At 37.4% G+C, this 22,741-nt stretch overlaps 1 protein-coding gene across 3 annotated transcripts in view; it reads left to right on the top strand.

Annotated features, from left to right (window-relative positions):
* The window catches only part of SLC9A9 (solute carrier family 9 member A9), a 213,083-nt gene that overhangs the window by 150,669 nt on the left and 39,673 nt on the right, over positions 1 to 22,741 (top strand). For 2 of the 3 annotated variants that reach the window (XM_074590233.1, XM_074590232.1), the window contains exons 13-14: positions 300 to 348; positions 2,879 to 2,958. In XM_074590233.1, the coding sequence (XP_074446334.1) occupies positions 300 to 348; positions 2,879 to 2,958 (129 nt within the window). Of the gene's footprint in view, positions 1 to 299; positions 349 to 2,878; positions 2,959 to 7,457; positions 7,824 to 22,741 lie in introns of those variants that run through there. The other variant, XM_074590234.1, reaches the window with a different exon arrangement.

Genomic DNA, 22,741 nt, shown 5'->3' with positions numbered 1-22,741 from the left:
AGGATTTCATAGCACAGGTTAATGACTTGATTATCTCTCCCCAGACATGGATCAGAGCCAGGGTAAATATCTAATCTCGGGTGTTGTGAATGGCAGTTAAAAAGAATCTCAAGTTTCCTAAAAACTTATCAAGAACTTCCTTGATTAAAAACAGTGATTTAATGTTTTTCCAGCTCTTCTCTACATTTCTCATATAGTAAGAAACAAGTGGCACATGAGAAATATTTCTACCCTCAAAGCTCTCTAATGTATATCAGACCATTACCACCGTCTTTGTTTTGTTGGTTTTTTTTTAACAGAGTTGGCATAGATCCAGATGAAGATCTGAAAGCAGAAGCTGCAAACGAGGTATGTCAGGATTTTAGACATACATGCTGAATGAAAAACTGTTCAGTTGTTGGCAGATCATGTTTGACAAAAATAATATTTTAGCTGAAAATATTCAACAGGTGGAAAATAAAAAGGAGCTGCAAAGTATCTATTGCACAAGGTAGAAAGAGAGGAGATAGATTTTTTTTCAATGTCCATGCACTCATGAAAATTTTGTAACTAAAAATGTTACAAATTTGTGAAGAAAATTATACATAAATGTGGATATCCTGAGAGATCTAATTAACAAAATAATAGAAGTAGTGCCTTGATAAATCCAAATATTTATCACCTTCCAAATGCTGCATTTCTGGAAGTGAGACATCTCAGAACAATGTTTAATTCCCTGGAATACAAAAGGAAAATATGTAATGTTCAATTCTAGTAGGTTAGATTTATGAAAATATTTTTCAGCTATTTTTCACATGGAAGCATAAGTACATTGTGAACTTGAAAACTTTAAACTAAAGGAGGCTATTTAACAAGCTGCAGCTGTTCATCTGTCGCCCTCCCTTTTTTGTCATGCCTGTGTGGCATTGTTTCAAATGCAGCACTGCCTGCAACAAGAGTAGAAATCTATAGAGTCAACACAGAGACGCGCCGTGTGCTTCTGCAGGGTAAGTGGAACAGCAGTAGGGCTGGGGAGAAGCAACGCTGCACTTGACAAGTTGCCACAGCCAAAAGCAAAAGAGCACCTAATAATAACTGTGTTCCTGTTTCTAGGAAATACCATCCCGTGCACTCTTTCAGACTGCACAACTGGAACTTAAATTGAAATCACACAACAGTGATATAAATGTAGAAAATCTGTTGGGGCAAGACATGAATAAGAGACCCTGTTCACTTGAAAATACATTAAAGATATCATTAGGCAGAATTTTAATCTGTCTTACATACTGAGTATTCTTAACATTTACACATATCTGAAGGCATTTAGGGTCTCAGATTTCATTGAAAGTGAATGGATTTCAGGTGTTCTTTGGAGAAAAAAAAAAGGAAAAGCAATATTATTCATGTCTGACCATATCCTTAGTTTTACAACTCAGTCACAACTAAAAGGGTTAGCATAAAGCTCCATTGCACCACATGCCAAGATCCTGATTTATTCTGAATCTGAAGGGACTAATCAACTAATATGACTCTCCCTAAGCATCTTGGTGGGAATTCCTGCAATGTCTCAGCCCAAATTCTGACCAAGGCCAGGACACAGAAACTTAATCTATTCTTGACTGGATTTTAAAGATACATAATTTCAGAAATTTTCTATTTCTAATTTTTACTTTACAGCACTCATGAATTATCAAAGATCAGAGACTGCTGAATGCATGTTTTGTGAAAACTTGATTTCTTCAGAAGTCACTAGGCATCTAATTTTCTCCTTCTTTTATTAAAAGTGAAAATAATCATGTTTATGAATAACAATAACACATCCAATGTCCCAACTGTGCCCTGTGAATTAACACCTACCTCTCTTGACAAGAACTTGGCAATACAACACAGAAGTTGTAAATAAATATAACACCTTTCATGCCCTATCATGTCCAAGTCAGCATTCCTTATAGTAGTAAATTTTACCCTGGAAGATAGTTTTGCTACACTGATTATTCCTTTTCCCCCCTGTGTCATTCTATTTTCATTTGTCTGATTTTTTTGTATTTGACATCTCAGTCTTTTACTAATACAGACCTCTGCTGCATTCTCTGCAGCCCTCTTTGTTTTAACTTAGTACCTGTCACAGTTATTCAATTTATGTCAGGTTATTTCTTTTAATTTTCTCTCTCATCTCATCTCTCTCATTCTTCTTCTTCCCCTTTGTTGTCTTTTTCTTTCTCTTTTTTTCAAATATGACATTTTTATTTGATTTACCTACTTTTCATTTTTTTCCTGTGTTAGCGTGTCTTCACAGTGAAAGAAGTTGGTTTTCTTGCATATATCCCATACTAACAAGTGTCATCCATCTAAGAGAACATTGTTGGGCTTTCCAGATTCACAGGGAATGAAAAGTAACAGCCATACACAGGGAAGTTCAGACACAGCTCCAAAGCTGTGTTCCTCTCCCCTTGGAAAGAAGCACAGAAAGAAAAGTAGTGCCATAATTATTAGAATATCATGATCCCTTTGGGAATGACATTTTGTTAGCCATACGCAAATAGCATCCGATCATGCAGGAAGTAAACTGAAGTAGTCCCACAATGGCAATTAAATGGAAATATCATTTTATTGATCTCAGAATATAGTGCTTCTCAGCTGCTTAATAAAATTGGAATCATTAATAAAAGTAAATGCTGCACTCTTCCAATGAGTATATAAGCAATGAGAAATGTGCTATACGAGCCAATTTGCGCCTGAACTTATTCACAGAGATGACATTTCTGCAAGGAGGTTTTTTAAATTAAAACAAAAAAAAGCAGTTGTAATTTGGTTTGACATGTATTTTTAATATTGGAACTTCATGATTTATTTATGTTATAAAATGGTTTTCACTTTATTCATTTGTTTATTTTTGCAGACTGCATCTAATTTGGATAAAAATACAACCAAAGCTGAGAGTGCATGGCTGTTCAGAATATGGTATGGCTTTGATCACAAGTATCCTTTTCTGCTATAGATGATAGTTTCATTACAACCGGCACCTTCAAAATATTTACAAATCCAAAAATTATTATACTTCTAAAAACAAAAACTAAAGACATTAAAATAAATTACATTTTTGTAAGTGGAAGAAATTTTGAAAGTTCAAAGAAACAGAAGGTCTAGAAAAGCAGGACAGTACAGTGGTAGTATGTTCCTGATTGAGGCTGTAAGGAGTGAGAAGCTCTGCCCTACAGTAATATATTGTCAATAGGTTTAAATAAATTAACCTTTTTAAATTCCAGGATGAAACTAATCCAATTATTAATCAGATATGGTGTAAATTCTGTGTCTGGGAAACCAAAAGGTTGGAGACTGAAGCAGCCCAATGGCTGCTGCCTGTCCATGTATTCACAAAGCAGTAGCTACCCAAGAGAAAGTAAAAATAAGACAAGACTGGTTTACCCACACCTCCTACAAACAGAGGAAGATGCACCTATTATGAAGACACAGCTCCCAGGACTTCCCTGGAGCTCATACTTCCTACTCCCCAGTTCCCGAGCCTTTGTGCTTCTATTTGCATTCTTACTGAGGCAACACTCTCTCGCGTCTACCTCCTCCCAAAGCCAAGGTAGAGCAGAGTCTTTGACACCCGTACTGTCACTAATGCCTTTGCAAAGATGGTGAAAGCTACCATTCTAATTTATTGCCATTTTAAGCTGACTCTGCAAAGGCTTTGCATAGCTATCAGTAAGATGCCACAGTAACAGTCATGTCCTAAGTCTTTAACAGAGATATAGAATGAATATAAGAGAAGCCCATCTGCTAATTTCTGTGCATACTGGCTCAGGAGCCAAACAGGCAAAGCTCTACCAGTATCCAATAGCACATCTATTGGTCCATTACCCTGCAGAGTAGAGAGTAACATTCAGGCTACATGTCTGTTTTTCTGATACCAGCTACAGCAAACTAGGATGAAGTATTTCAGCTGATAAAATGTAACTCTTTGGGAATACAGCGTTCTTAGAGAATTCAAGTGAAGTTACCCTTCAAAGAGACTTTTGATGGAAAAAAACATCTTTTTGGTTAACAATGAATGTATTGCCCTGATTCATCTACCAGAGCAGTTCTAAGAGCCAAAAAACACTTAGCATTAAAGTGTTTCCCTAGAATAATTCTTCAAGAATACTTAGAAAGGGTAGGTGAATGCTGTATAGAGGGGGAAAATATGTTTAAATGCTAATGCTGAGTAGCAGCATAACTGGCTTTAACTACCACCCAGTCCCCCTTCTTTTACAGAAGGAATAGCCTGTGGTTGTGGTATATCTTAGAAACGATAAGTCAGAAGGAACAGATAAACAGGGGGGAAAAACATTGCTGCAAAGGAAAAAAAAAAAAAAGAGAAAAAAGAAATCAAGAAAATGTGGAGGGCAAGAACGGGACAGAGGCATGAGTTAAAAAAAGACATGACAGAGACAACAAGGGTAGAGCTAGAAAACAAGGGACAGAGGCAGAAGGGAAAGAGAAATCAATATGAAAAAGCCTGACAAGAGTACATGCGAAATGACAGAACTCTAGAAGGCACCAGAAGCACCGCTTCTCAGAGACTATCTCTGTGGTGGTGATCTTGAGCGTGGGTGTCTGATGCTTTATTCTGGAAAGTCTGGTTTCCACGTCTTTTGGATTTCAAGAAAATATTCTAAGTGATTTAAAAAAAAATCCTTAAAAAGAACAAATTTATTAATAAGTGTCACTCTCTTCAAGTCATCATAGTCTTTCTTTAGAATTCAGATTTTCAGACATTATAGCCCTGCCATTATCCTAAAATATATTTTTATTACAAATAATACTTCTACATTTTACTAATCCTGAAAATGTATGCCCATATACCTGCACAGAATAATAGTTTAACACGCTAATGCTATGACTCACAGCTCTCAGCATTTCTTTGGTATGACTATTTCTGAAAGACATTCTTTTCAGCAAGAGAGAAATTATCCACCCAAACTTTCTTTTGCCTTTCCCTGCCTAATGTTACAGAGCTGCGGTGCTAAATTTAGAAGAAGAAATTGCCATGTAGCACAGTATTTGTGCCCAATACAAGATTGCATAGAGGATTATGACAAAGTTTTCGAAGAGAAGATACAGCAAAATAATAATCTATCCGGTTGTATACTTTGAAAGCAGACAAGACTGTGACGTTTCTATAGTTTGACATTTTCACTTAGGCATCGACACAGATCTGCCCACCTTTCTGGCAATAGCATCTCTTATGCCTATTTATTTCACAAGGGAAAATCAAGAGGCAGGTAATATCACTAAGGAAATCAAAAAGTTATGCTGTTCCTTGCTGTCCTTATGAATGATTTCCACTTAGTTCAGTGGTCTTAGGCAATGGCAACATGCCACACTAGATAGCAACATGCCACACTAGGGTAGAACTATGCAAAAAAAAAAAACACCACCCTGAAATTCTATTTGAGAATCAGATTCTATTTTTATTCTGAAAGAAACAGTAGGAGCCTGATCCAGAGCCAGCTGGGTTCAATAAGGGTTGTTTTCTTTAAGCAAATATCTTTGAATCAGGCATTGATACCTAAGAAAAACACAGCATTCTCTAAAATCTAGGCTAAAAAATATTAATATTGGAATAATAAAAATGAATAACAGATCATTTAAGTACTTAGAGGTGTCATCTTGGATTTTCATCTCAATAATTTAAGCAAGGAAAATGAAAAATAAAATACTTGATATCTAAAAATTGATAAATTTCAGTGAATTTATTTTGACTTCTTTGCTTTTACAGCTTACAATGCATTACCATTTGAAGCTGTAATAACCTACTTCAGGCAAGTAGAAAAGTGAGGGAATAAACAAAGATATTTCAAGAATTTATCAGGGAAAAGTACCAAGATCTATAATCCCGGATTATGTACATGGCTTTTATTTTGTCATTTCTGTTTTTTCAAGGCAGATGTAGTCAAGTTTAGCTAACATAAGAATAAGTAGGTGGAAATTTTATCCTGTAAGGGCAAGTACCTGTGTATATAAGGGCAGAGCTCAAACAAATGGTGCACAAAGTCATCCTATTCCAGAGCATCCCACAAAAAACTTTGCTCCCAGCTGGTAGTAGTTTGCTTTTAAGTCTTCTGAGTCCCAAACCTCTTTACTTGCTTGCCCCAACAAGTATCACTGGCTTTTGCCTGCTTGGTCCCAAGACATTGCGTACTTGACTAGAGACAGAATTCCCTCTCTACACAGGCCTATGTTCCCAGTTACAATCTATTGCTAAAAACGAAGGTAAAATTCATATAACAAAAATGACTAGCAAAAAGCCTTCACCTGTTTTTACAGCTACTTTAGACTAAACTCCTGTGATCATTTCTGGTTTAACACGATCTTATACAAAGCTTTTTGTTCACTAAGGCTTCTTTCTCTTTCTGTGTTCGTGTAATTCTCACTTCCTCATGTGGGGGCATATTTGCTCTCAATGGCTGTTCTGCAGCATCAGGCAGGAAGGTGACTACACTGTTCTCCCAGCTTCTTGTGCTGCATACAGAGAGGAGAAGGAAGGATTTGGGATTTCTGCACTAAAACACAAAAGTGCAAAAATAACTGAAACTGAAGATGAAAAAAAGAGAGCATAATGTATGTGCTAAGGTGTTTCCTACCGTAAATGTTCACTGTCTTCATAAGGAGAAGCCTACGTTATGTTGCAGGATATGTACTTCTAATAGCACACACTGAAACTTGCATTGAGAAAAAAGTAGTTACTGCGTAACAGGAAAATGTATGCAAGATTACAATAGGAGAATGCAAGAAGGGAAGGAAGAGGGACAAAGACTTCAAATGCACGGTAAGTTTCTTTGAATACTTCAGTGTTAAATTGCCAGAGACAGGCCTTGGGCCCACCTGCAGCCAAGTCTAATAATTTTTTTCTTCTGACAATGGGGTGAGGATGAGATTGCGTGTGATGTGATCCTCCAAAACTAAACAACAACCAGAGCACTAATGCTGCCTACCTCTGGCACATGAGGGATGAGAGGGAGCAAGAGAAAGATGATGGTTGTTGTTAGCTGGCTAGTTTGGGTATTGTAACTATTGCAATGACAGGCCTAGTGCATCCTTGATATTGCTCCAAGCTACTGAATAGCAACGTAGCTGTCTAACTTGCACAGAGCTTTACTTTTGAGCAGCTCACACGCACACTGCCACAAACAGAGGAGAGCTTTCTACTTCTTTACAGATTTCTTTTCAATCTGAGGAACTAACATTCAGTTACACTGAATAGAAGCAGGAGTCTGGGACAGAGTGAGCCAATTCTCCATAAAGCGACTTGTAAAAGTGTTTCTACTTGAACTGCAGTTATCCCTCATTCAGATACATTCCTTTCAGCTTAAAAAAAAAAAAAAGTTGTTTTAAGTTGTTTTTGTCCTTTGCACTTACCTGAAATCAATCAGCCAAAAGGAACTGCATTATTTGTAGACTTCAAAAGTTTATCCTCCTTAACTTATCAGGGCACCTATCATTTTATTTCTCCTATGCTTTGGACGTGGATAAAACAGCCATAATGGCTGCCTATGAAGTAAGATAAGTACTGTTCTGTGCCTGTGAGAAAATGGAAATGCTACTAAAAGCAGAAGTGCATTCCAGGGTGAACTGACAATCAAAGAAAAATTCAGCATTTTGTGGTCTTCAGCTGAATTTTCCTTATGGGATGACTTGCCACTCTCATATCAGAGACAGAAATCTTTGGAAGGAAAAGACAAGAGGCTGTAAACATGCATGTGCACACCATTTTCTTTTACCTGCTGAAGAATGAAACGTTTCTTAATCACTAATATTCTGATTTGATATTCTTTATCACGTCAATGACGACAGCAAAATAGCACATGGTATCCTAGTTTTGGACCTGAACCTCATTTTGCTAGACAGTTTTCAAAAACAGAAAAGACAATTTTATCGCAGCAAGACTTCAGTCTAATTATGAATCAAAGCAGCATCAGATAATGTAACGTAAGCAAATTCAGGCAGCACACAGAAACAGTAATGTGTAATTGACTAGCAAGAAATGTAGACCTCGTAGCATAGATATGCAAATAGAGCACAAGAATCAGTTTTGCAGGTGTTACAAGTAGATCATAGTAAAAGCTGAGGGGAAAGCACAAATCCTAGTGAATGGATTATAGTGGATATCATAACATGAACATGATGCAAGAGCAGGTAACTGTACCATAAGGTTTTCTCAAGCACTGCAAACTTTAGCAGGACAGGGTCCCCAGAAGGTATTTTATCACTAGCAACAATTTCATGAACTTGGTTCAAAACTCATTCCAACAACATGTTGAATTTTCAAGCATGTGATCTAGAAAAACTCGTTGTTTTTACAGCACAAATAATCAGTATATCTGATTTCGTGCTATTTCCTGACCCTTTCCAAGGACACAAGATTGTTGAAACTCTGCAAATTAACCTAATAAATAAACATGGCTAATGATTAACCAGAATAATAAGTGACCTCAGTTTGTCCTCCACTCACAGAAAGAAACCTGGATAAATAATTCTTAAACAATTCCATGCTGAATATGCAAGTAAAATCATTCTCATTTGTAAAGTTTCTCTCACGTCAATTCTTTGAAAATCTCTTTCTTGTCCAGGTATTTTTACAACAAAACATTACTAAACGTGAGTTGAATGCTAAGTATAAATGCAAAGTTAAATACAAAGTGTTAAATGAAAAAATCTCTGGTTCTTTTATAGTATTTCACATATGCTCCTTTTTACCCTTCCATCGCATAGAGACATATGTACCTAACCCAGTCTGATTATTTGTGATCATTTCTTGTTATTTTTATTGCAAAATATAAGTCTTTGAACCCATCCTTTCCCTGCCATTATCCTGAAGGGACAAGGGAGCTGCAGGAATTTTGTTTCCACAAAATACAATCAAAAGGAGATAAAGTTTGAAATTTTTACTGTTTAGATTTTTCATCCTGACAGTAAGATTCGATAAATTGCCGAAAGGTTTATTTACATGTTTAAAACTGAAAAAAGAGGCAAAAAAATAATGTAGTTAGGGAGAAAAGGAACTGACAAGGGTAGAAAATAGAAAGATCAGATTCTTTTTCATAGTCTTAATTTTTTCTCTTATATAAAATAATAGGAAAACTAAGTAATTCTGGAAGAAGATTTTATTTTTGCCAAAGGCTTTTACTTTGCTGGTAGCAAAACCATTATATCTAATGCCTTGATTTCTTTAAAGCCTTCATAGTAGTATGCAGTGCCTTTGCCTTTAAGGGAAGGAATAGAGACACACATGGGGGAAACTTTGTGGGATTTAAAAAATAATCAATGTTCAAAATAATGGGTAAGCAGTGCAGGCATGGGACAAGTGTAGAAGGAGAGCATGTCATTATTATTGCAATCTGAGAAAAGAGGAAGTGCTTTGATGTGAAAAGAGATTCACAGTAAAGTCAAAAAACCCCAAAACATTGTGTAAGCTGTTATTGAATCCTTGTTGTCATCCATCGGAGACGTGCTGGGCCAGGTTCTCTTTTTCTGTTCTTTGCATCAAACAGCCATTGATTTTTGTCAGTTTTGCATGGTTTCTAAGGCAGAACCTGGCCTACAGCATATTCTAGACAACTTGGTGTATAATCACCAGCTTTTCCATTTAACATCCTAGCTCATTTGATGTAGTATACCTTTTGTTTGTGCCGTTCAAGGGGTTTTCTCAATTTCTGGTAATGAGGACCACAACTAAATATAAAAATTGTTTCACAGACCACAACGGCCCAAATATAAACACATGGGGTTTTCTGCAACTATGTCATTTTCTTTCATGTAAAACTATATTAAAATGCATTAAAATCTGCAATAGCTAGAAACTATAGAAACTACAATCCTCATCACACAAGGAGTTCTGAAATTTAAAAATAAAGTTTTTCACAGAAGAAATGTAACTCAAATCTTTCCAGTACAAAACAACTCCAAAGCTCATTTTTAAAGTCGATTATTTTTTTTTTTAAGTATTTCTGAAATGTTTCTGAGGCTCATCAGCTGCATAGGAGTCTGGCAGCCCACCAAGTAGGTCAGAAAATTGAAAAAAGGTAGAGAGGTGGAACTGGCACCTCTGGAGCCCTGAGAAATCTGGCTTTTGCAGAGCTCTCAGAAGAGACTGTTAATGTGCCAGAGCAGGGGGGGTAAAGGGGAAGAGGTAGGAAACAGGCAAAACTTCTGTCTACAATGCTGCTGAAAGTGACTTTTTTTATTTCAGCAAACGCACACTTTAGACACAGAGATAACACACCTGAAAAATTTTGACTGGCTACAACTAATTTCTGTCAGTATGTTTTAGCAGCTGGCATTAAAGAAGCCCCTTTTCCCAGCAAAGCACCGCTACATGCTTCATCCCTGCCTGTGGATGAGTGGTCAGTCCCCACCCGACCTGAGGAACCTTTGCACTACACCCGAGAGCTGAAATACCCAAGCCATTCCTCCCAGATTTACCAAGAGCTGTTTCTGAAGCTATTCACCACATCAGTGGATGCTTACAAGTCCCATCAAGAGAATGTAGCACTTCATACAAGCAAGGCCTCAGTCAGGCAATCCAGCTTGCGGAAATGTTTTCGTTTTTTTCTCTTAATGTTATTTTCAGCTGTATGAAGGCACATACAAGCTGTAGCATGTTAAAACTAGACAGTGTCAAGATTTACATTTTAGCATAAGAGAAATTCAGCACATATGCTACCAAGACAGAACTAAGTACAGAGGATTCCTCTCATACCCATATTTTATACGGAGGTGCTATATTAATAGCTGTTGACCAAAAGCCAAATGTTCCAGCATGGACAAAAGACACAACTAGAAAAATTGCTGCATTTAAAAAAGACCATCCAGTTCTGCAGCTTACTTCTGTGTTACAGTACCTGTCAAATCAAAATACAGAACTTGAAGAGTTGATCTAAAGCCTAGTGAAGTAAATTGACTCACAGTTTATTGATCTCAACAAATTATAGCTCAAGACATCTTTGTATCTGATTTTACTGATAAGTATTAATTGTTATTCCATGTGACAATTCTTTATTTTGCTTTATTTTTTCCTCCCCTTCTTACTTTATTATTACAGCATACTGTAGTCTGAATGTACAAAGAAAAAGAAGCCCGGACTTGTATTAGTCCACTCAAGCATGAAATTATAGTTTGTTGGCTGACAAAACTTAACAGCACCCAGGAGACCTAAGTATGATATAAGAGTACCAGAAGATTATAATACAGATTTAATCAAGCATAACTTAAAACCTTCTTTCAAGTCTCTTATTTCATTTACAGCCCTGTATGTGCAAAAAGTGACTTTGCATTACATCTAAGGTGTTTTAAAATGTTCTTCTGCATGTATATCTTTCACTGTTGCCTTTCCAGTCACTTAGCACATATCAGAATGCTTGGACATGCATGCAGAACATGCTGCATATGTAATACCATCTATAAATGGCACTTCTTTTACAGCGGCAATTGTCACAGCAAGATATTGCTAATTATAACATCACCTAAGCAAGAAATTGGTAATACTTCCTAGTAAGGGTCTGTTATTAATGTTAAATTACAGTGGTATTCCTGTAATAGCTGTAAGACTAAAGGAATTCAGTATGATTAAGGTTACTGCCAGGAATGCCAAAGGGCACGTTAATGATTTTCCATTAGAAAGTATTCTTAAATTGAACTCACTTACAGAAAGCTAATACTGGCATGCAAAACCCTTGAAGTCACTGACATGTTCCAGTGCCTTCAGTGGGTGTGGATGAGGCCCTCAATACAGGTCTTATTTGGAAGCTTAATCTGTATATTGGTATTCTTCCTGTTTTAGGTCATTGCTCTGGAAAAAGCAGTGTTGGTATCCTCAGTTTGTATTGGATGTGATAGTTTGAGTTGAGTTAAACTACTTTAGCACTCTGTAACACAGAACCACCAATAAGGCTGAGGCAAACGTGCAAATGTGAGGGGAAAAAAAAAACCATTTGCCTCTAATTTTAAGAACACTCTGGCAATCAGTGATTCAAAATAATGCAATTCTTGGCAGCAGAGAAACTCAAGAGCCATTTTCTATTTTCTGATATTGAAATAGGTGCCTGATTCACTAGAACAATTGCATCATCGCATGTTCAAGTCTATTGTGAATCAACCAATCATAGAACCAGCACTTCTCAAGGGCATGCTAAGGGAAGGTGGAGAGGATAAATCAGAAGAATGAAAATACTGATTTAGGCTGACTACAAGTTTGCATTAGGTATTGCAGCAGATCATCACATCTTACGAGCTTACTTTAAGAGAATGCAAAAGTCCCAAACAGGGGAGACAAAGGCTACCTTTCATCTTAAATTATACTACAAGCTTCAAGTAAAATGGAAATCAGAGTATAGTGTCCATAGGAACACAGTCTTTTAATTTAGATGCCAAAACAATCAGCAGAGCACTTCTGAAAATCAAGGCTGTGGCGTTTTGTTTTTCATAAATATAGACCTAGAGCTCAGGAACCTCTTGATTTCTGTACATTCAAGTTATCTTCGCAGAGTTTTTTTTCTGTAAAGCTAGCACCATTGCTTCCAGCTGAACATGTCTGTGAGCTTCTTACTAAAAGCTATTTGACAGAACTTGTCATCCTGACCTTCTTTGCACAGTGTGATTTACTTACTCATAGTAAATGCAGCATTCAGATTTATACAATCTTCTCCTTCCTATAGGCCCAGAAGCTGAAGAAATTTTGGTGACAGTATTTTTAGAACTTTATCAGTATGCATCTGCTTGTCATAAACAGAGTCCGGTTTGACGTACAGATAAAGAAAACGAGCTGTATTTCCAATCACGGCACCAGCTCTACTCCTCTGATACCAGCATCATAACCATAAAACCTGTTACTGTGTTCTTAGCAACAGGGGCATAGGAAGATGTTATGACTTAGAGTGTATGGTCTGTGACAGAACAGGACAGCACAATTATTTCATGAACTTCTACTTCTAGAAAAAGGAGCCATTCCTGAAAGCAAACAGTAGAAGAATAGGTGGGAGCACATAACATTTTCAGATGCTTCCTTTGTGGCTTGATCACATAGCTGTGCAGAGGGAGAGGAATAATGATAGACTGTAAAATAATAACTTTGACAAAATGTCTAGAGTTTACCTAAAAGATGATGAAAATAATACCAAAAATTTGTAGGTTCAATGTCCTGGAGGGCTATTTCAAAAAGCAAGAAATACTGTCGCAGAAAGTAGGGAAACGTGTACCTAATTACATGAAGGAATAGAATAAGCATTTTGGTCTGATGATTTTGGTCAAATTGTTTTTTAACTTCTGCTGTTATACCTGATGAAAAAGTTTTAATCTGTTAAAAATTTTTAAAAATTATTGTAAAGGATTTATTATTTATGCAGGGTTTTACAGATTACAATTTTTACAGTTTTTTTTTTTTTGGTCTTCCATATAGCTAAGTACTGAGAAGACAATTGTGCTATGAATAGTAAAATCTCGCTCAAATTCTACAAAGTGCTGATGGACTTTGAGTGTTTTGCTGTCTGTTCATTAGAAATTTGTAGGGGGTGTTTTATTTACTCTGCAAAAAGCAACCTGGTGATTTTCTGAACTGACTCTTTATCCCATTATAATACTTCCAATATTTAATTTTGGATGCAGAAGTAGGGAAAACCAGTTAAAAAGTGAAGCCTTTCTTTAACACTTTTTGAAATACGGAATTTCTTAAAATAACCCGCTGACATTGACCATAATCTTAACATTTTAAACAGTAAATAGTTAGTTATTATATCCTCAGCAGCAGCCAAACTTCTGCTTAGTACCATTTTAAAGAATAGAAAAAGAGAAGTCCCAGCTTTGTAACGTCTGTGAGGAGTTCAAGAATTGGTTCCTTTCCTGTTTCATTTTGTGTTTGGTACACCACTAAAAACCTGTGGTCAAAACTCAGAGATGATTTGAACTGCAATTGTTACAGCCATGTAATATCATTAAATTGAGCAGTCCATTAGTCTTATTTTACACCAGTAGAAGGGAACCTATCAATGCATACAACCTTCGAGCCTTTCACTGTATACGTCTCTGCCTTCAGTGTCTTAAGAGTCTCAGTTATACTAGGTAAAACAAAGCATCCCTATTCACGTCCGCTGTTTCCCTAAACTGGCAGGAAAGAAATTCCCTCCATTCTAAATTGATTTAAGTTGGATTCCTTAAAAAGAAGGTTAAGGGGAAAGTGTTTTTTTTCCTCAGCTATTGCACTATCCTACATAGCCTTGGTCATAAAACTCTGTATGCTTTCCCATTCTCCAGCCATCAGGTGGGAAGCGGGGAGCACAGCCTTACAGTACAGAAACCTGATTTACACTTTAACTGTTGACAGAACACCTAAAACCAGTTTGAGGAATTTTGAACAGTAATGATAAGCCATAATATTTTCAATGTGATTACGATAAGAAGTGATAGACCCTTCTTTAATGGGGAAGCACAGAAATGGGTTTTACTCATAAAAAGCCCAGTAAGATTTATTCACAGGCTGAGTCCTCATTAAAGATACGGAATAGTGCATGTCACAAATGGTTAAGGCTTTGAAATTCTTTGTGGATTATTCACTGAAATTTGCATTGCTACACAGCACAAACTATTTTTGGATTCTGCATAAATAGAATATCTAATATAGAATTACATTATAATGAAATATGCAATAACGCGAGTACCCGTAAAGTGCTTTTCATGTACTTCAGGCATCCAAAAGTTTCAAATGCATAAAATACGATTACACTTGCTGCACAAATGGCTGCATATCAGGTTCATTCACATTTAATTAAAACTCAGATGTAAAAAATACATATGTACGGTCTGCTAAGACATAGTTAAACTGCTATTGATACTTTGTATCATGGCAGATACCAGTGGGAACTGGCGTGGATAAAGATGTGATTGGTCTTCAGGGCTTGGTCCTTCCAGCTACACTAGAGAATTACACTTTTTGCTATGCAGAAAACGCTATTTGTTAATCACCCGTGAAAATGCAGATAAAGCAACTCTGAATCTGGTTGTTCCACAGGTTGCTACACAAATTTAAAGAAGCAATAGAGAGATACAGTTTTTATGTTTAATTATCTGTGATACTCAATAATACCTTAAATGTTAAAATATAAGGAAAGAATAAAAACAATATGGAATATATATAATTTGCAATATGTATGTATAATACATATATATTATCTATTATTATGTATATTTTACAATATTTTATAACAATATGGACTACATATATATGTGGTCCATATTGAATATAATAATATTTTTCAATTGTCATTTTCCCTACTTTCATGCTCACTTACACAATGGTGCAGTCCCGGTAGCAAGATTCAAAAGAGAAAGCATGGCCCCAACACAGGCCAGTCTCTATCTTGCCTGCCAGGGTATTCTTTTAGAAAATAGAAACAGCTGATTCAAACCCTCTTGGGCTAAGAGGAACTAAAAATCCTGATCTTTCACTTCCCAGATTGGTGCTTTAACACCCAGGCTATTATGTAAAAAATGGCCAGTAACTCACCTGGCAGCTGAGGTTTTTTGGTTCAGTTCACTGCTGTCTCAATGAGTTAGGGATAGTACAAGGACACCTAACTTATCATGTCACTCTAGGAAATAAGGCAGAAATGAAATATCTCCACAGCCCTGCCCAAGTTACAGTGATACTGAGGCGTCTGCCTCTTTGATGCCTCTCTTCCCAGCCCAGGTTGCTTCTTACCATGCATAGGGATATGACTAGGAACCTAAGGAAATTTGTGGCTAATAATGGAGGTGACTTGTGGTCTATTCTTAACAGTGTAAAATGCCCACTCTGCTCATTTTATTTGACCGTGCATCTTCACCAAGATTTCCAAGAACATAAAGGATAGCTGAAAATTACATTTTTATTTTAACTTGTTATATAGTAAAAAATGCATCTCTATATGTTTTTGCTTTAGAGTCTGTTGCTACAGATACAACAAGAACGGTGGTGTTTTTACTTTTGCCCATAGGAGAGCTAGATCCTATTTTTTAAGCATAAATACGTGGATGCTTAAATTACAGGTGCAACTACAAAATGAGCATTATGTCTTGGTCTGCTTTTTCAGTCCTCTCTCTACATATCCACCCTTTGTACAGCACAGCACAATAATCTTTTTACCTGTTCCTATAATGACACATTTACAATGTTTTTCTAACATTAGATACATCTGTTCAAAGTAAAAGCACCTCCTGGATCAAGCCTTACCACGCTTAGTCCAGACACATAGCAGTTCTTCTGAGAATGCACAACACCCCTTCATCACACAGTGGGGTTTACAGTAATATCCCTACTGAGTTGGTCAGATCAAACCTGACACAAAGCATAGAGAAAGCTTGGGGTATGATTTCATGCATAGAGTGGCAGGTCCAATCAATGCAAATGAGCAAAAATGGCTGCACATTCACTAGCAAGTAGACATATGCTTGCTTTGCCTCCATGCGCAAGGTAATTGCAATCTGAAAGCTACACTGCACATGAGAGCAGTGCCAAGCCAGAGCTGCTATCTCCTGAGCACACATGGCAAGAAAAGACCAAGGAGGTATGCTATGAAATACAACTAGGAAGCTGTAAGCAAATAGCCATAGATCAGATCAGGTTGGAAGCTCAGGGCAGACGCATCACAAATGCTCTCTCAGGAGTTCCCCATAAGATATATCTGGGACCCACTCCCATATTCCTTCCCTGGAAGGCGTGCAGGTCCTTCGGGTGGGGAGGGGAGTTCCTGCAGCAGAAGCCTCAGCAAGACCTTGCCCCCAAAACCTCCCTTCCCCACGGCTGGGGAGATACGCTATGAACTTGTCACTGCAGATAGATATTTTCTACTCAAACTTTCAGGGGTAAATAAAAAGGAAATTCAGATTCTGTAGAGCAGTTCATCAGCTGCAAAGCAAATAGCTATGACTCAGTTTATCACAAACAATAACAGAACAGGAATTAACATTAACAAGCTAATGCTTCATCTGATTGTGAAGGTTTTTTTTAATCTTGTTTCTAATTAATTTTGACAGATTGAATTAAAATGCTTATTTGCTTTGCATTTGATGTGCATGGGGCCCTTCCTGACTTCCTCTCATATGATTATATGCTGTCAGCACCAGCCTTTGTAAGCCCTTTTGCTTTTGGACATTGGAGAAGAGGACTAAGTCCTTATTTCCATTTATGAAGTATTTCTGATCTGTTAAGAGGCTTCTGTTTTTTGCCAATGTTTTCCTGCTTTTTTTATTTTGTTTTGCTTTTACTTTTTCAGATATAGAAGTTTTACTTTAATTTGGATATTAATGCATAAGCTCCCCTTTTGACTGTTGAGCCTCCTCACTATATTCTTCTTTAAAAGCCTTCCAGTGTTAGTTCCAGCTGAAATACCAGAGGAATAGGCCTCTTATCCTTCTCTGTACTTTCTGTCAAAACACTTGCAAGAAACATTTTTGAGACATTTCAGATGGAATTAACAAGAGAAGACTGATTTCCTAAGGTATGCGTTCCTTCTACTGACAGTCGAGGAGACAGGCTGCTTCAGGAGAGAAATGACTCTTCTTGCATTCTTTCCTCCTTCTGATGTATGAATAGTTCTCATTATCGTTAATTTGGATTCTAGTTGCTTACAGAGGTGGGTGTAAGCTCCTCAGCAACGAACATTTTTTAGAGCTACTGTGTGCGAAACTGTAACTGTCAAATAATGCTCAAGACTAATTCTAAAGAGCTACAATCTATCACACACAGCCAGAAGATTATTGGATTCTTATGTTTCTATGCCCTATGTCTTAATACCTGCAGTTTTGATGTCTGCTGCTAGAATGCACACATTTCAGGGAATCTTCTAGCAACAAATTTCACAATAAATGATAGAGAGCTTGGAAGGTCAGGGGGTGTATAATGATTCTGCACAGAATTTCAGCTAGTCCCCTTAGACTACACATTAATTACATTTGCAAAAGTTGTGTTATCTGAGCATAGGGGTTACTTCTTTTCTTTGTTCTGTGTTTATGCTTCCTATTTTATGTTTTATTTTAAAACTACAGTTACACAAATTGTTGTGAAAATAGCATACAGGAAAAGTATATAGATGAATTACATGCAAAAATAGCACACACATTCACTGCCACCTTGTATTAGTGTCAATAAAGCAACAAACAACCCAATGTAAAAGTAAATCCAAAATAAGCCCCTTGGAAGGAGTGGAATTGATATGACTCCTGACATAACAGCTCTTGCTCCAAGTACTAAATCCAGCACAGCTGGAGTTAGTTATTCTGCATTAGCACCACTGTAACTGAGGGCAGAATTTTCTTTGGCTGTTCTTTCCTGTTGTTTCACTGGGTTGTGAAGATTGATGTAATGGTGGCACCAGGCAAGAACAGCCAGTCTTGAAGGGTGCTTGGTCCAGCATACACTTCAGTGTTTAGCAATAACTCTCACCAACTGGGAGCAATAGCCAGGGTTACAGGTACGCTGCGTGATGATGAGCGAAGGGGTAGATACCTGAGCTGTCTAGTGTGCAAGATCTTGCTCCTCCTTCACATGCAGGAACTGAAAAAACTACTGAATCCTTTTGACCCAGGACACAATAAAAATCATAGAAACTAAGTTTAAATGAGCTCTTCTGCCACTGAAATGACTAAGAACCGTGTGTGCAGTCCATGCCTACTGAAGGCTGAGATGCTTTTCAACTGTCTGCTGTGAAATACAGAGTAAACCCAAGACGAGCATGAGGAATCTGAAAGCATCAGGACACCCAGTGTGCACTACCAGCCTCCCCTACAGAGTCCTGCAGACTAGGGGCACAACCTCCACGTGTGTCTTTTCACAGTGGAAGGACCATCTTCAAGATCTGTCACCAAGTAAAGAGCTACATGATGCAAGATGCTCTCATAAGGATATGCTAAGTTTTTAACAACCTAATATTTATAGGTTAAATATAATATTTAACACTAAGTTGTATGGACAAGCAGAATAGAGAACAGGCAACGCAAAGGGATCAGGCAGATGTTAAGGAGAGAGACATTTCATCAGTGTGCATGTAAAACACATGACAATGAATACAAGTAAAAACTTCACTCAAGCTTCGGTATTCTCGTAAGATTCCTACATTACTAAATAATATATCACAACAAAATCTAAGACAAATTATTACTGATATACTGCAGGGAAAAGCAGCCTACATTTAAAGCTGTATTTGTTCATTTCTATATGCTCTATTCACAGGTATGATGGCATTTTAAAATAATATATAACCCAACTCTCTCTTTCTGAAATACCAGACCACGCTAATTTACAGCACTTGAGAAGGTGAGGACACTTATGGCTTCAAACTTAACCTACAAATTATAAGCCAAGACCAACTGATGCAAAAATACAAAGACAAGGTGATACCTTAGCTGGGTGAAATGAGAACAGGTGCCTTTCTGCAGGAGGTTAATTCTAGAGCCTTCCTATTGGAATTTTCAAATGAAGAGGACATTGGTAAGTTGGAAATAAACAGCTGGTCATGATTTGTAGATCTGCATAAAAGCGATAAATGATAGATCAAGCTTTGAAAAATCATTCACCATCATTTTGCTTTTTTTATCCTTCCCATGCTGGCATTTACAGAATTGAAGTTAACCTCTCCCAGTTCTCTCCCAGTTGCTGAGGGTACTGGTTTGTTCTCCTGCTAAGGAATATATTTAACATTTCTCTTTGGCATTTTTACTTCCTTACACTGATTGATTTAAGATTAATCATCTAATGAGTTTCAGTATGTAGCCAAAGTACACGCACCTTAATGTGTTGAAACTTTCTTTCAGTTCTAAGAGACTGGTTAGTGATATTTCTGCATTCATCACGGCACTAGCCTTTTCACTGGATGGCCAAATTCTTTACAAGACATTTACTTGAAAATGCTTTCTTCCCTGGTGATCTAAATAAGTCTTCAACTCTAATCACCATCCTCTTTCATCCTCGGTGAAGCACTGCATCACTGCAGTTCTGGCTCCACTTGTGTCAGTATCCAGTTGCAATTGTATAGTTTCCCTACCTGTTTTTTTCTGTCTTTCATCTTCATCTGATTCTGAAAGGGCCTTAAATCTGTGTCTCAGCTCAAGTTGAAGTTTCCCATTGACCCTGATGTTTTCATGTTAGAACTATTATTTTCCTCATTGCCTTTTGATAGATTGGATTATTTTTTTTTTAAATCTTATTTTTAGGTGTTGAGTGGGTTGTTTTGGTTTGGGGTTGTTGCAAGTAGACGGTAGTTTGCTGCCAGTCTACTATCTATAAGCACTTATCTAATATTCTGTAGCTGTAGTAGGCTCCCAATAAATACTAATCCTCCAGGAGCATACTTGTAAAAACCATCATCTTTTCAGAATCCTTTAGCCCTAGAATATCTGTCCATAGGTTAATTAATAAATTGCTGCTAAAACTGACTGAGATTGCAATGCAGCTACTTGATACCATATCTAATGTTTTCAGCCTCCATAAGACTTTGTCAGCTATTGTCTATGGGCAGTAATTTTTCTCTGAAAAGTCTGAAGGGAATCTAATAAAACCCGAAGAGTTGAAACTTTAATAAACATCATAAGTCATGCTTCCTTAGTAGACTGGTTAAAAAAAATATCTGTAAGATCCTTTCCCTTTGATCATCCTACAGGGCTTTTTTGATGATCTGAATTGTTGCATGTCAACCATTATTTAAGAACGTCACCTGCATAGAAGAAACAGTATTTTGATGACCTCTAATCTGTAAATTAAAAGGTTTCCATGAATCAACAGGTATTATTTCCATAGATTCATTTGTTTTGTTGGAATCATCCATTTTCTCAGTTAAACCATTAGCATGGCATTTTCAACAGACTTTAAAGATGCCTCATGACTGGTTTTAAGAGCTACCTGCAAATTGTACCATACATACACACATAGTACAATCTGTATTTTTTAAACATATATTTTAATCATATATGATTATGTGCTGAATGACATGAATTAGATATATGCAAAAAACAAGCCCGGTCCTTTTCATAAATTTAGTTGAGCCATATACAATATAATAAAACTCCAAACCGAGACATTTAAAACCTCTCCATATACTGTGGGAAGGCGATTTCCATAATTACACACAGAGTCTACCACCACTGTAATTATCCCTGTTGTTCCCCACAAGGACCAAATGCTGTGTTTTGAACTGATCTACAAGGGGAAAAATACAGGATCACATGTTTAAATGTAGCTCTCCCACCTTGAGCATGAAAATGCAAGCCAGCAAATTTGTGATTCAGAAAAGCCTGCTGTGGTATTTTCTTCAGTACCTGGAGAAATCTCCATGGCAGAGAACAAAATCCTTTCTCTCCAATGGATGTTTTGATACAGCAAGAAAAGGAGAAGTTCTGCCCACTGCTCTAGTAACAAAATTGCCTCCTGGTAATCTGTGAGACTCCAAAGTAGCTGAAATCCTTGTCTTTTTTTTCCCCCCTGACAAAAGCACTGAGTTGCCCTCCATTTGCAGATCAGCACTTCATTGCAGCAACACATTTAATAGCTTATATTTTGTTTAGAGACTTCTAAAAGATGTTGTTCTTCACAATTCAAGTGCAAGTCTGTCGAGGTTTCTCATTCTTCACTTAGATATACCACCGGCACGGCCACTGCTTATGCAATTGTAAACTATAATACCAGCAGGCTATGACTAACAGTCACTGGAGAAGGCAAATTGATAATCTTGCGGGAATGGAAGCCTATTTTCTGATTTTCATAAGCATTTGATAATGTCCTTTTAATGAAACTTAACTTGCTCTTTATCCCTGACAGATGAGAGCATGTTCTGTGTCTTACTAAATCTGACTAATGACTATGACAACTCTTGCCCATTTGCTTCCAGCAGTGCAACTCCTGTCGTGGAAATTGAGTAGGCTTCCTAACAATTGTCCCACACTAAGGCATGCTGCTTCTGCTGTTGCATTGCTACCAGAGCCTGAGCTAGCTAATGTCTAGCAGGAGAAACCTATAAAAGCTGCAGTTGCACCTCTGCACTAAGTATATCATTGAATCTACAGGATACATGACAAATCAGAAGAATGACCTTTGGCATTTCATAAACAAAACAATGTCGCAGCTCACAGAGCTAACAGCTTTTCAGATGTTGAGGTAAGGTATGTCTCCAGTCTTGGGAGGCAAGAATGGGCAAAAGACTGTGATTTTTAGAAGATGCACAGCAAGATCTTTCACTGCCAAGGGCACAGAGGAACATTTGTGGAAGTATCTAGGAAGAAAGGGGCAGAATAGAGGTATGGCTCACCCACTCCCCTTTCCGCCGTCTCTCAGCACAGCACATGCAGCTGGTGAAACCCCAGCAGCTGTGCCCTGTGACTATGAGTCCCCAGAGGCAGCACCACCCCACTCCCCAGTGCAGGGCTTTAGGAAAACCCACTGACTCCAGCTGTCAGGAAACAACTGCGCCCTTACAGTGCTCACACCAGCTCACTCCCACGGTAACCGTCACTGTTCATTCTCCAGCACCACTGTGTGAGCACAGAGTGGGTGAGTGGCACTATTTTTCCTTTCTACCAAAATTAAAAAACATGTATACATAGATTTATTTTTTCCTTCAGTGATTTCTTATTTTTCTCTGTTTCAATGTTCCCCTGGAAGCAACTCCTCCTTTTCTGTGCTCACAACAGGGTAAAAGTGCAATTCTTTCTGTGGGAGATCCATTTTGAAGACTGAAATTTCTCCCAAATACTTTAAATA

This window comes from Larus michahellis, chromosome 6 (genome assembly GCF_964199755.1).
Source record: "Larus michahellis chromosome 6, bLarMic1.1, whole genome shotgun sequence".
Classification (NCBI taxonomy): Eukaryota; Metazoa; Chordata; class Aves; order Charadriiformes; family Laridae; genus Larus; species Larus michahellis.
Note: the sequence above shows the minus strand (reverse complement) of the source record. Positions and strands in the feature narration are given on the sequence as shown.